This window comes from Pristis pectinata, chromosome 2, assembly GCF_009764475.1.
Source record: "Pristis pectinata isolate sPriPec2 chromosome 2, sPriPec2.1.pri, whole genome shotgun sequence".
NCBI lineage: Eukaryota > Metazoa > Chordata > Chondrichthyes > Rhinopristiformes > Pristidae > Pristis > Pristis pectinata.
The window spans coordinates 49,668,708-49,680,716 of record NC_067406.1 but is presented as its reverse complement, the minus strand read 5'-3'; the positions used below and the strand labels follow the sequence as shown (position 1 = coordinate 49,680,716).

Genomic DNA, 12,009 nt, shown 5'->3' with positions numbered 1-12,009 from the left:
CTCACAGGACCTGCTGAAAAATAAATAACACACACCTGTGGATTCTGATCTCAGTTGATAGCCAGAGGTCTAATGTCTGTTTCAGCGTCAAAGGCTTGCAGCTCCCCTCATTTCCTCACACTCTGCCAGCCTTTAGACCACAGTGGAGAACAGCCCCACCCTAGAACATATTCATGGTGCAGGATAGGAAAATGGCCATACTTCAAGGAGGCTGTAGGCTTTCAATTCTGGGGAGGTGGTGGGGGTGGGGGGTTAGTGGGCAGCAAAAGAAAACCTATAAACGACCTTTGATGTGCTTATCTACTCCAGCTTGTTTTATTACCACTTATTTCATACTCATTCAATAAAACAGAGGGAAAGAAAGATTGGTTTAAGGCAGAGATACAAGGCCTAGAAAAGCAGCAGAAGAGATGCAGAAAGAAAAAAATGAAGTAAAAATATAATTTTTGAAATGACAATTAAGTTCTGCTGAGTTCAAAACTATGAGTTAAGTGCAGCAACTTCATGCTAATCAATATATTTAAATGTGAGTTAGTTCGTAAGATGTATTTGCATTGAAGCGTAAGACAACTCAGGCAGCAACTTCCAACGTTCAGCATTGAACTGAACTGGTGCAGTTGCTGGATGTTGCTGTCCAATTTTCACATAGATCATTAATAGGCTCAAGGTTACCATAAAACCTTTTAATTAAACAATTAGCACTGTGCCTTGTCATAGATGCATTTTGCAACTCCAGGAATTTTCATTTTAATTGAGAAATGTCAACTTACCGCACATGAATCCTTTCTAGCTTCATCATCACCAACACATAACATGTCCTTTGTTATGACAGGACTAAGGTTATAGTATGCTTTACTGTTGCAGACACTCCTATCAATGACGATTAAATTTACTTCCCTCAGGACATCTGATGCTTTCAAGACTGAAGAATCAGTTGTTCCCCATCCTGCAACACTGCACTTGGTTCCAGCTTTGACATCGTCTGTTGATTCGGGAAGTTTCAAGGTTGACACATACTTGTTCACAATAGCTTCACGGGCTAACTGTTCAAATTAACAGACGAAATATACTGGATTATAAGTATTACCACTGGCTAATTTGTATAAGTGTGCACTGTGGATTCATGGCTTCTTATGATCATGTTTTCTACACAACCAAGATCTACCGACAAGAATCCTAGTTCAACCTACAAGAAACTTAATTCCTGATCAGTTCCTCTGCATCTACATGCCAATGTCTTTGTCATTATGATGCTGTACTGCTGAACAGTTTATTAAAAACATAAAAAGGATGTGGTTTACTTCCACTTCTAAAATTACACCAAGGCTACCCTTGCACAACAATGTATAGAAGGATAGACTAATAATATTTTCTGACCATTATGTTAGGGACTGGGTATTCCTTGGCAGAGAACAAGGGTAGGGATCTGCCTCCTCCAAGATGCCACTGGCACAAAACATTTGAACCAGACAATGAACTAACTTGTAGGTGCACTATCTGGGATATGCCCAGGACTCTGCAGAAATGATAATGCTGAAATAATGATGATGTGTTCACTGTCATTACTCCATAAAACTTACATGAGATAATGACAGTGAACACATCATCATTACTTAAAGCTTATGATTTAAGTGCATGTGTAGCTGATCACAAAAATTGAGAAGCTGCAGTCAATGCCCAACTTACCTTTGTCGGCTGCACTGTTTGTAACCTTGTCTGTGACGATCAAACTGAAGGCACATGAATTAATGTAAATCTGGGATTTTTTATGAAGTAATCCACAATAAATTATCCTGAATTTCTTATGTTTGGTTACTTGAATTTTTAAAGTCAAACTAAACCATAATTAATGCTTGGTAAACCATCTGGCCATAAAAACCTACCTTTACTTTGTATCATAATTTATATGCATGCTTTGAAATTTAGGAATGTTAAAATAAGAACTTCTATTTTCATTGAATTAGGATATCTCCTTCTAATTATGTACTTGTTACCATCTTAATTTAGCACATTAATATTTAAAAAGTTAATTAAAAACTGTTTCCAGGTTTCCTGTCTATAGGAACTCTTTAAAGTGATCGGCTGCTGATCATCATGGATCCCATTGAACTGCTAGCCAATAGCGCCAAGCATTTCAAAGGTGGAACCCCTTTCTGCAGAGATCACAGGATCTTTGTTTGGTACCTTCTTCGTGGCTGGCAGGAAACACTATCACTCTTGCCGACTGTTAATTCTGGGCCATCATTCTTTAACTTGACCTGTCTTTTAATACATAAGTTGTGAGCTGATTTGTATTATACCTTACTCCAATTTTGCCTTAAATCTTCTGGAATGTGTAAAATTGCAGTTGCATCCAACCCTATGGTTTTACTCCAATGACTGCCAGATTATTTGAACCCCTGGTGAAATTTTGTAAGTGGTTTTGAGCACCCATTTCTCTCACAACTTCCACTGAACTTCTGTCACAAGAATCCAATGGAAATTCTTCTAAAAGTCTCCATGATTCCTATTAAATAAAAATCTTGTTCTTTGTTGTGGATGACCTGACATTCAGGTTTGTTTTATTTGCACATTTAAATCCAAGTAGGTGAAATCCTTTGAAAAAGTGAAACACCAATGTATATTTATGGATTAAGTAGCAGAACAAATAATCTTATCCTTCTTCATTAACAAGTTTGTGCATATCCAGAATATGAGTCTATTTTCTTTCTATAGTTGCCAATCTCCCTGCTGTGAATTTCCCAATTTTTGTTTGACTGCAACATTTCTTGTTATGAAGAACATCTACCAGTAGGTGGCTGTCTAATGTAGCAGATGATCTTCACATCATTTCATCCATTTTTGCTGGGTTTCCTGTGATTTTTTAGAGGGCAATTTGGCCAGCCATATTTTTCCTCACAATAAAGAGTTGGTGGCAATCTCCTTCTTTAAGTTCAGCAAGCACTGTAGTATAGCGGTTAGCGTGAAGTTATTACAGCGCCAGCAACCCGGGTTCAATTCCGGCCACTGTCTGTGAGGAGTTTGTACGTTCTCCCTTTGTCTGCGTGGGTTTCCTTTGGGTGCTCCAGTTTCCTCCCACATTCCAAAGACGTACGGGTTAGGAAGTTGTGGGCATGCTATGTTGGTGCCGGAAGCATGGCGACACTTGCGGGCTGCCCCCCAGAACACTCTATGCAAAAGATTCATTTCACTGTGTATTTCGATGTACGTGTGACTAATAAAAATATCTTATCTTATCTTATCTAATCCTTGTGGCAAAGATGTTATTAGTCACTAGATCAGGGCTTCCAGGATTATAACCCAGGGATGATGAAGGAAAGCTGCATTGCTGTAATTTTAAGGAAAACCTTAAGCTCAAAAACGCTGTGATGTTCTCATGCACCTGCTGCTCCTGACCCTCTGTGTAACAAAGGTTTCAGGTATAGGACTACCACTTTAAAGGTGGAAGAGCAAGTTGAGAAGACCTTTTTTTAACAAAGTATATAGTATGCTTGACCTTACTATTAGTGGAAAAGAATATAGAAGCAAGAAAGTCATGTTAAATTTTATAAAACACACTAGTTGGCATCAATTGTATTATTATGTTCTTTATGGAATCACACTTTGGGAAGGATGTCAAAGTTTTGGTAATACTGCAGAAGAGGTTAAATGGAATTGCAACAGAGAGAGAGACTAAAGAAGCTGAACATGGAGATGATTAAGAGGAAATTTGATTAGGTGTTGAAAAGCAAGAAACAGAAGGATCAGTAACCAAAGACACTAATTCATAGCGGTCGGTAGAAGGCTAAAATGATTGATTGAAAATGTGGTGGGGTAGCTGATTGCATAGTCAGCTTTGAAAAAGAATTGGCTATATACTTGAAGGGAAACGTTAACTAGGGTATGGGGAAAGAGCAGACTCGGACTAATGGTATTACTCTATCAAAATGAAGGCACAGTGCTGCAGCTAGTAGAGCTGCTGCCTCACAGATCCAGCAAGCTGAGTTCAATCATGACCACTTTGCTGTCTGTGTGCCGGCATTAGTGGCTATGTCTACAGCACATGAACCAATAAATTCGAACAAAATGTTTTGAATGTCCCACTGAAGTTAATATACTACAGCGTAGAGTGGATGTACCAAATATATGATTACAGTATAAGAACTACCCTTTAAATAATCTTGAGAACATATATGTATTACCTCAACCAGCATGATGTCATTTTCTGGAGTTCTTGAGTTAAACTTAGGGTGAGGAATCATCTTTCTCACTGGAATTGCCTTTTTCCCTTGTTGTTTCTTAGAAAGTGAATCTGCTCCAAGGACCACTCTAGATTTTTGTTTTTGAACCCAGCTGTGATTGGAAAGGTGACCGAGTTATTCAAGATTCCAGAAAGCATTTGAAAAACAATGGTCGAGGGATGTTGTACCTTTACTTATCACTGTTTCTATGAACATGAAGTACCAATTATACAAAATCAGAAACCAGAAGAACTTCTCTCATACTTTATTTTTTAATTGCACTTATTTCCTTCAGTTCCTTGTTCCTATTAGACTTTTAATTCTCTTGTATTTCTGGCAGGAATTTGGGTATCATATTTCCTGAAGACAGACACAAAGTAATGTTCAATTCCTCTGTCATTTACTCATTCCCCATTATAAATTCTCTGTCTATATTGGCCCCAGGTAGTCTTTTCCTTTTTATATACCTACCAAAGTTCTTATAGTCCATTTTATATTTCTTGTCAATTTACCCTCATTTTCTGTCTTGCCTTTATCAATTTTCATCCTTCTTTGCTGAGTTCTAGGATGCTGCCAATCATCTATTTCTGGTAACTTCGTAAGCCTCCTCCTTGAATTTAAAATGAAATTTAATTTCTCCTGTGAGTTATGGATGGACTACTTTCCTGATGGGTTTTTGTACTTGAATTTATTTTTCCTGAAAATAATACATTATTTATTTAAGTGCTAGCCATTGCATCTCTACCATCATACCTTTTCAAATGGTATTTTCCTAACTAACCATTGCCAACTCTTCCTTAAATCCTTTGTTTAGATTTAAATTTCAGTTGAACTACATCACATTCAATTCTATCATATTATGATCACTCTTTCCCTTACAAGAAGATTATCAGTTAACCCTTTCTCATTACACAAAACAGGATCTAAAATAGCCTTTTCCCAGGTTGTTTCCTCAACATATTGAATTCGAACTCCATGAATTCATCTTCCAACCCAATACAGCAAATTCAATTAGTCCAATCTCCACATAGCTTGAAATCTCCCATGATTATTGCATTACCCTTGCCCCACACACCTCTACTTTCCTGATTTGTACCATGCCCAATATTACAAATACTATTTGGTGATATATAAATAATTCCTACTGGTGTTTTCTGCCCTTTGCTGTTCACTTACTTGACTCAGACTAATTCTGATTCTAAATCATGATATGCCAAGCCAAGATTGTTTCTTATGACTGTACTGATCTCATCCCTTATTAATAATGTTACACCACCTTTCTGTCTGTACTTACTTAAACATTCAGCATCCAGTTTTGGTTACCCTGCAACCACATTTCTGTAACAACAAGTAGACCATACCATTTACTTCTATTTGCACACAGTTACTTGACCAGAGTTCTCCAACAGCACTTCAGAATCCTGTGATCTCACCACCCAGAAGGTCAGGACAGCAGGTGCATGGGAATACCTTCACCTACAGATTCTTTCTCAAATCGCCCACTATCCCGAATAGGAAACGTATCACTGGTTCTTCATTGTCAGTGTGTCTAAATCGTGGAACTACCTATCCAACAACACAATGGGAGCATCTTCACCTGAAAGACTGCAGCAGTTGAAGAAGGTGGTTCAAGCTTCAGCATTCTAAAGGGAGCGGCCATTTTGTGAGTGGACCAGGGTTAGAGTGGGGGACTGAGGCATTGACACAAGAAGCTTCAGCAAGAGGAGACAGAGACTAAGGTAAGTCTCTGGTAAGTTTCTTTCTTTCTTTCTTTGGTTTTCCCTTTAGTGCCAGGCCAGAGTAGCTAGAATGGCTCCAGGGTCAGTGGTGTGTTCATCTTGTGAGATGTGGGAGTTCTGGGAGACCTTCAGTCTCCCTGATGGCTACATCTGGATGAAGTGCTTCCAGCTGCAGCTCCTTACAGACTATGTTAGGGAACTGAAGATGCAGCTGGATGGCCTTCGGCATCTATGGGAGAACGAAGAGTTCATAGACAAGAGCTATAGGGAGGCAGTCACTCCCAAGCTGCAGGAGGTAGGTAGTGCAGGAGAAGGAAGGAGAATAGGCAGGTAGTGCAGAGTACCCCTGTGGCCGTCCCCCTCAATAACAGATATACTGCTTTGGATACTGTTGTGGGGGGGGGGGGGGAGAACTTACCAGAGGAAAACCACAGTGACCAGGTCTTTGGCACTGAGCCTGGTTGTGTGGCACAGGAGGGAAGGGGGGAGAAGAGGAGGGTGGTAGTGATAGGGGATTCCATAGTAAAGGGGGCAGACAGGAGATTCTGTGGACGTGAAAGAGACTCCTGGATGGTATGTTGCCTCCCAGGTTCCAGGATATTTCTGATTGGGTCCGCAGCATTCTTAATGGGGAAGGTGAACGGCCAGAGGTCATGGTACATATTGGTACCAATGACATAGGTAGGAAAAGAGATAAGGTCCTGAAGAGGGAATATGGGGAGCAAGGTAGAAAGCTGAAAAGCAGGACCTCAAGGGTAGTAATCTCTGGATTGCTGCCTGCGCCACGTGCCAGTGAGGGTAAGAATAGGTTGATTTGGCAGATGAATGCGTGGCTGAGGAATTGGTGCAGGGGGCAGGGTTTCCAATTTGTGGAACACTGGGATCTCTTCTGGGGAAGGTATAACCCGTACAAAAGGGATGGGTTACACCTGAACTGGAGGGGGACCAATATTCTTGCGGGCAGGTTTGCTAGAGCTGTTGGGGAGGGTTTAAACTAGTTTGACAGGGGGATGGGAACCTGAGTGATAGGTCAGAGGTTGGTGCATTTAGTGTTCAAGTAGATGCAGAGTGTACAAAGACTGTGAGGAAGGATAGGCATTTGAAAGGGCAAAATTGCAGTCAGTTGGATGGGCTGAGGTGTGTCTACCTTAATGCGAGAAGTATCAGGAACAAGGCTGATGAACTTAGAGCGTGGGTAAGTACATGAAACTATGGCATGGTAGCCATTACAGAGACTTGGCTGTCGCAAGGTCAGGAATGGCTGCTGGATATTCCGGGGTTTAGATGCTTCAAAAGGGACAGGGACGGAGGTAAAAGAGGTGGGGGAGTGGCTTTGCTGATCAGGGACAGTGTCACAGCTGTAGAAAGGGAGGATTTCCTGGAGGGATCGTCTACTGAGTCAGTTGGGTGGAAGTCAGAAACAGGAAGGGAGCAATCACTCTATTGGGAGTATTCTACAGACCCCCCCACCCCCCACCCAATAGCAGCAGAGACAATGAGGAGCAGATTGGGAGGCAGATTTTGGAGAGGTGCAAAAATAACAGGGTTGTTGTCATGGGTGATTTCAATTTCCCTAATATTGATTGGCACCTTCTTAGTGTAAAGGAGATAGATGGGGCAGAGTTTTTTAGGTGTGTCCAGGAAGGATTCCTGACACAGTATGTGGACTGGCTGACTAGAGGAGAGGCCATACTGGGCCTGGTACTAGGCAATGAGCTTGATTAAGTTTCAGATCTCTTGGTGGGAGAGCATTTTGGAGACAGTGACCTTAACTCCTTGACCTTTATGATAGCCTTGAAGAGGGATAGAAGCAGACAATATAGGAATGTATTTAATTGGGGGAGGGGGAATTATGATGCTATCAAGCAGGAACTTGGGAGCATAAACTGAGAACAGATGTTCTTGGGGAAGTGCACAGCGGAAATGTGGAGTACTTGCATGGGGTTCTGGATAGGTTTGTCCCACTAAGGCAGGGTAAGGATGGTAGAGTGAAGGAACCGTGGTTGACAAGAGATGTAGAATATCTTGTCGAGAGGAAGAAAGAAGCTTACCTAAGGTTTAGAAAGCATAGATCAGACAGGGCTCTGGAGAGTTACAAGGTAGCCAGGAGGGAGCTTAAGAATGGACTTTGGAGAGCTCAAAGGGGGCATGAGAAGGCCCTGGCGAGTAGGATCAAGGAAAACCCCAAGGCGTTCTACACGTATGTGAAGAGTAGGAGGATGACTAGAGTGAGGGTAGGACTGATCAGGGATAAAAGTGGAAACATGTGCTTGGAGTCGCAAGAGGTAGGGGAGGTCCTTAATGAATACTTTGCTTCAGTATTCACCAATGAGAGAGACCTTGATGTTTGTGAGGATGGCATACAATAGGCTGATACGCTAGGGCATGTCAATGTGAGGAAAGAGGATGTGCTGGAACTTTTGAAAAACATTAGGATAGATAAGTCACTGGGGCCGGACAGGGCATATCCAAGATTATTATGGGAAGCAAGGGAAGAGATTGCTGCACCTTTGGCGATGATCTTTGCATCCTCACTGGCCACAGGAGTAGTGCCAGATGATTGGAGGGTGGCAAATGTGGTTCCTCTGTTTAAGAAAGGGAGTAGGGATAACCCTGCGAATTACAGACTAGTGAGTCTTACTTCAATGGTGGGCAGATAACTAGAGAATATTCCTAGAGACAGGATTTATAGGCATTTGGAGAAGCATAGGCTAATTAGGGACAGTCAGTATGGCTTTGTGAGGGGCAGGTCTTGCCTCATGAGTCTGATTGAATTCTGAGGATGTGACAAAGCACAATGATGAAGGTAGAGTAGTGGATGTGGTGTACATGGATTTTAGTAAGGCGTTTGATAAGGTTCCTCATGGAAGGCTCATTCAGGAAGTCAAGAGGCAGGGGATTCAAGGAAACTTGGCTGTGTGGATTCAGAATTGGCTTGTCCATAGAAAACAGAGGGTGGTGGTAGATGGAACGTATTCTGCCTGGTGTTCTGCAGGGATCTGTTGTGGGACCCCTGCTCTTTGCGATTTTTATAATTGACTTGGATGAGGATGTGGAAGGGTGGGTTGGTAAGTTTGCTGATGACATGAAGTTTGGTGGTGTTGTGGATAGTGTAGAAGGTTGCTGTAGATTACAACAGGACATTGATAGGATGCAGACCTGGGCTGAGAAGTGGCAGATGGAGGTCAACCCGGAAAAGTGTGAAGTGTCCATAGATCCCTCAAGGTTGCCGCGTGGGTTGATAGGGTTGTTAAGAAGATGTATGGTGTGTTGTCCTTCATTAGTCAGAGTATTGAGTTCAAGAGCCACGAGGTGATGTTGCAGTTCTATAAAACTCTGGTTAGACCACACTTGGAGTATTGTGTTCAGTTCTGGTCGCCTCATTATAGGAAGGACGTGGAGGCTTTAGAGAGGGTGCAGAGGAGATTTACCAGAATGCTGCCTGGATTGGTGAGCATGTCTTATGAGGATAGTTGAGTGAGCTTAGGGTTTTTCTCTTTGGAGAGAAGGAGGATGAGAGGTGACTTGATGGAGGTGTACAAGATGATAAGAGACATAGATCGAGTGGACAGTCAGAGATTTTTACCCAGGGCGAAAATGGCTAACATGAGGGAGGATAATTTTAATGTGATTGGAGGAAGGTATATGGGGGAATGTCAGAGGTAAGTTTTTTTACACAGAGAATGCTGGGTGCGTGGAACGCACTGCCTGCAGAGGTTATACAGGGGCAGATACATTAGGGAAATTTAAGAGACTCTTAAACAGCCACATGAATGATAGAAAAATGGAGGGCTATGTGGGAGGGAAGGGTTAGATACTGTAGATCTTAGAGCAGGATAAAATGTCGGCACAACATCGTGGGCCGAAGGGCCTGTACTGAGCTGTAGTGTTCTATGTTCTATGAATTCGGGTCAAAACCCTGCATCAGGACTCGCTGAGTTCCTCCAGCAGATTGTAACTTCATTAACAGCTTTTTCCAACTGCAAACATTATCAGAGATATTCCCTTTGTCCCATCCATCAATGTCCCCAATGTCTCAACAACTTAAAACTCTCTTCCCAGTTCTCACCCAGGACCTTTGACTCGAAGCGTTAACTCTGTTTCTCTGGCCAAGATGCTGCTTGAGCTGCTGGCCTTTCCCAGCATTTTCTGAACATAATTCTGATTTGCAACCACGCTGAAAGTGCACTTTGGCATCAGCTCGTCAGGGCTTCAGTTTCAAACAGACCTTATGCCTTTGGAAATTGTGTCCAGGTATTGGTCCTCCCTGTTACAATGATCGTGTGTTTGCACCGCACTCGAGGGGTCTGCACAGGTATCGGATCAGGGCGCTACTTAACCTGGGCAGCCCAGAACCGACCTGGCCACTTGCCCCTGCATGCCTACCTCAGGTTCATCTCTCTCTCCTCTGCACACACCACCTCTCAGCCTGTCTCTCTCTCTCTCTCGCTCTCTCTCTCTCGCTCATTTTCTCTCAACCTCTGCCTGAATGCTCCGACCGGACGTACCCTGAACAGTTCAGGCACATCTGTACCCGACGCGGAACCTGACACATATAGCGGGTGTCCGGTCCAGCTTGACTCGGGGATCCGTTCTCCTCTTCAGAGTCATTGTCCGATCGCATGGCAGACTGGACGTCCCACCCATTATATTTAAGATTGAGGACTGGGAAGCAGTAAAAACCCATTCGGGAGCATTTGTTTTTCACACAAATGTTTCTAGACATTGTCCTCAAAGTAAATACTTGTGCATTCTACCCGTTCACGAGAAAATCGAGTTATTTTTCAATAATCTTTCCATGCGCATTGCACTTACCTTTCACAGTGCGCTGCAGTCAGAACCCATCTCCGCGCGATCAAAGCACCACCACAAACATGCTTTTTATGACTCTGGATAGACACCATGTATGGTCTGGAATGAGGATTAACTTTACGGCCCCCAATTATTTCTGTGCAGATACCTACAGCAGACAGACAATACTCAGTTAACGGAATAGTAGGTGAGGTAAATACACCCGTTTATATACTACACACTTACAGCATTGAAGAGTCAGGAAAATGACTATAGTAATTAACCAGTCCGCACAACTTATCTTGGGCACTTTGTTCATGTTCTCCGTGCTAACAGAGTACCAGCTTTGCACAGGCAAGTCGTAGACTAAGGTACGAACGGCTTCCCTGTTCAAATCAATATTTTACAGCTACCTCATGACCATATAAGATGCAGTTCCTGTGAAAGTTGGTAATGCAGTATGTCAGCAGGTGAGGTGTTTCCAAAGAAATTGTGGAGTTTATTTCAAATCAAATTCTTACACTAACTACTTGGGCTATACATTAACTGTTAAACAACAAACAATGTAAATCAATGTTAGATTGGTCAGCGTAACTCTATCATAGCGCCAGCGACCCGAGTTTGTACGTTCTCCCTGTGTCTGTGTGGGCTTCCTCCGGGTGCTCCGGTTTCCTCCCACATTCCAAAGACGTACAGGTTAGGAAGTTGTGGGCATGCTATGTTGGGGCCTGACGAGTGGCGACACTTGAGGCTGCCCCCAGCTCATTCTCAGTAACACAGAAAGATTCATTTCACTGTGTATTTCAATGTACACGCGACTAATAAATACATATCTTATATTATGATTGATTTCTGTATTGCAGAATTATTGGAAAATGTTGATTTTATAAAGCTTACTTTTTCACAAAACTCACTCATCTTATCTCTTCAAAGTCATCCATTTTCTGACAAGTGGGCATCAACTGAGATACTGAAGCATTTAAAAAAATTTGGACAGGTACATGGATAGGAAATGTCTAGAGGGATAAAGGCCAAAGTCAGCCAAATGGGACTAGCTTAGATGGGCATCTTGGTCAGCATAGATGAGTTGGGCTGAAGGGCCTGTTTCTGTGCTGTAAGACTAAGCTCTGTTTCCAAACTGAGACTGTCAGCATTTGATAAAAGAGAGTGTATGTTTATTAATGTAGTCAGGGGGATGCAAGGTGCAAGATACAGATATCATAAAATGACATTGTTAGCATCTTGTCAAGCCAAATATG

The 12,009-nt window shown here is 42.3% G+C and overlaps 1 protein-coding gene across 1 annotated transcript in view; it reads right to left on the bottom strand.

The window, feature by feature from the left end:
• LOC127580918 (transmembrane protease serine 9-like) overlaps window positions 1–11,122 on the bottom strand; it is a 70,833-nt gene extending 59,711 nt beyond the window's left edge. The window contains exons 1-4 of the mRNA XM_052034899.1: window positions 10,997–11,122; window positions 10,775–10,919; window positions 4,182–4,332; window positions 771–1,043 (exon numbers count right to left, since the gene is read on the bottom strand). Of these exons, the coding sequence (XP_051890859.1) occupies window positions 771–1,043; window positions 4,182–4,332; window positions 10,775–10,919; window positions 10,997–11,069 (642 nt within the window). The 5' untranslated portion in view covers window positions 11,070–11,122. The remainder of the gene's footprint in view (window positions 1–770; window positions 1,044–4,181; window positions 4,333–10,774; window positions 10,920–10,996) is intronic.
• Between the last annotated feature and the right edge of the window lie 887 nt (window positions 11,123–12,009).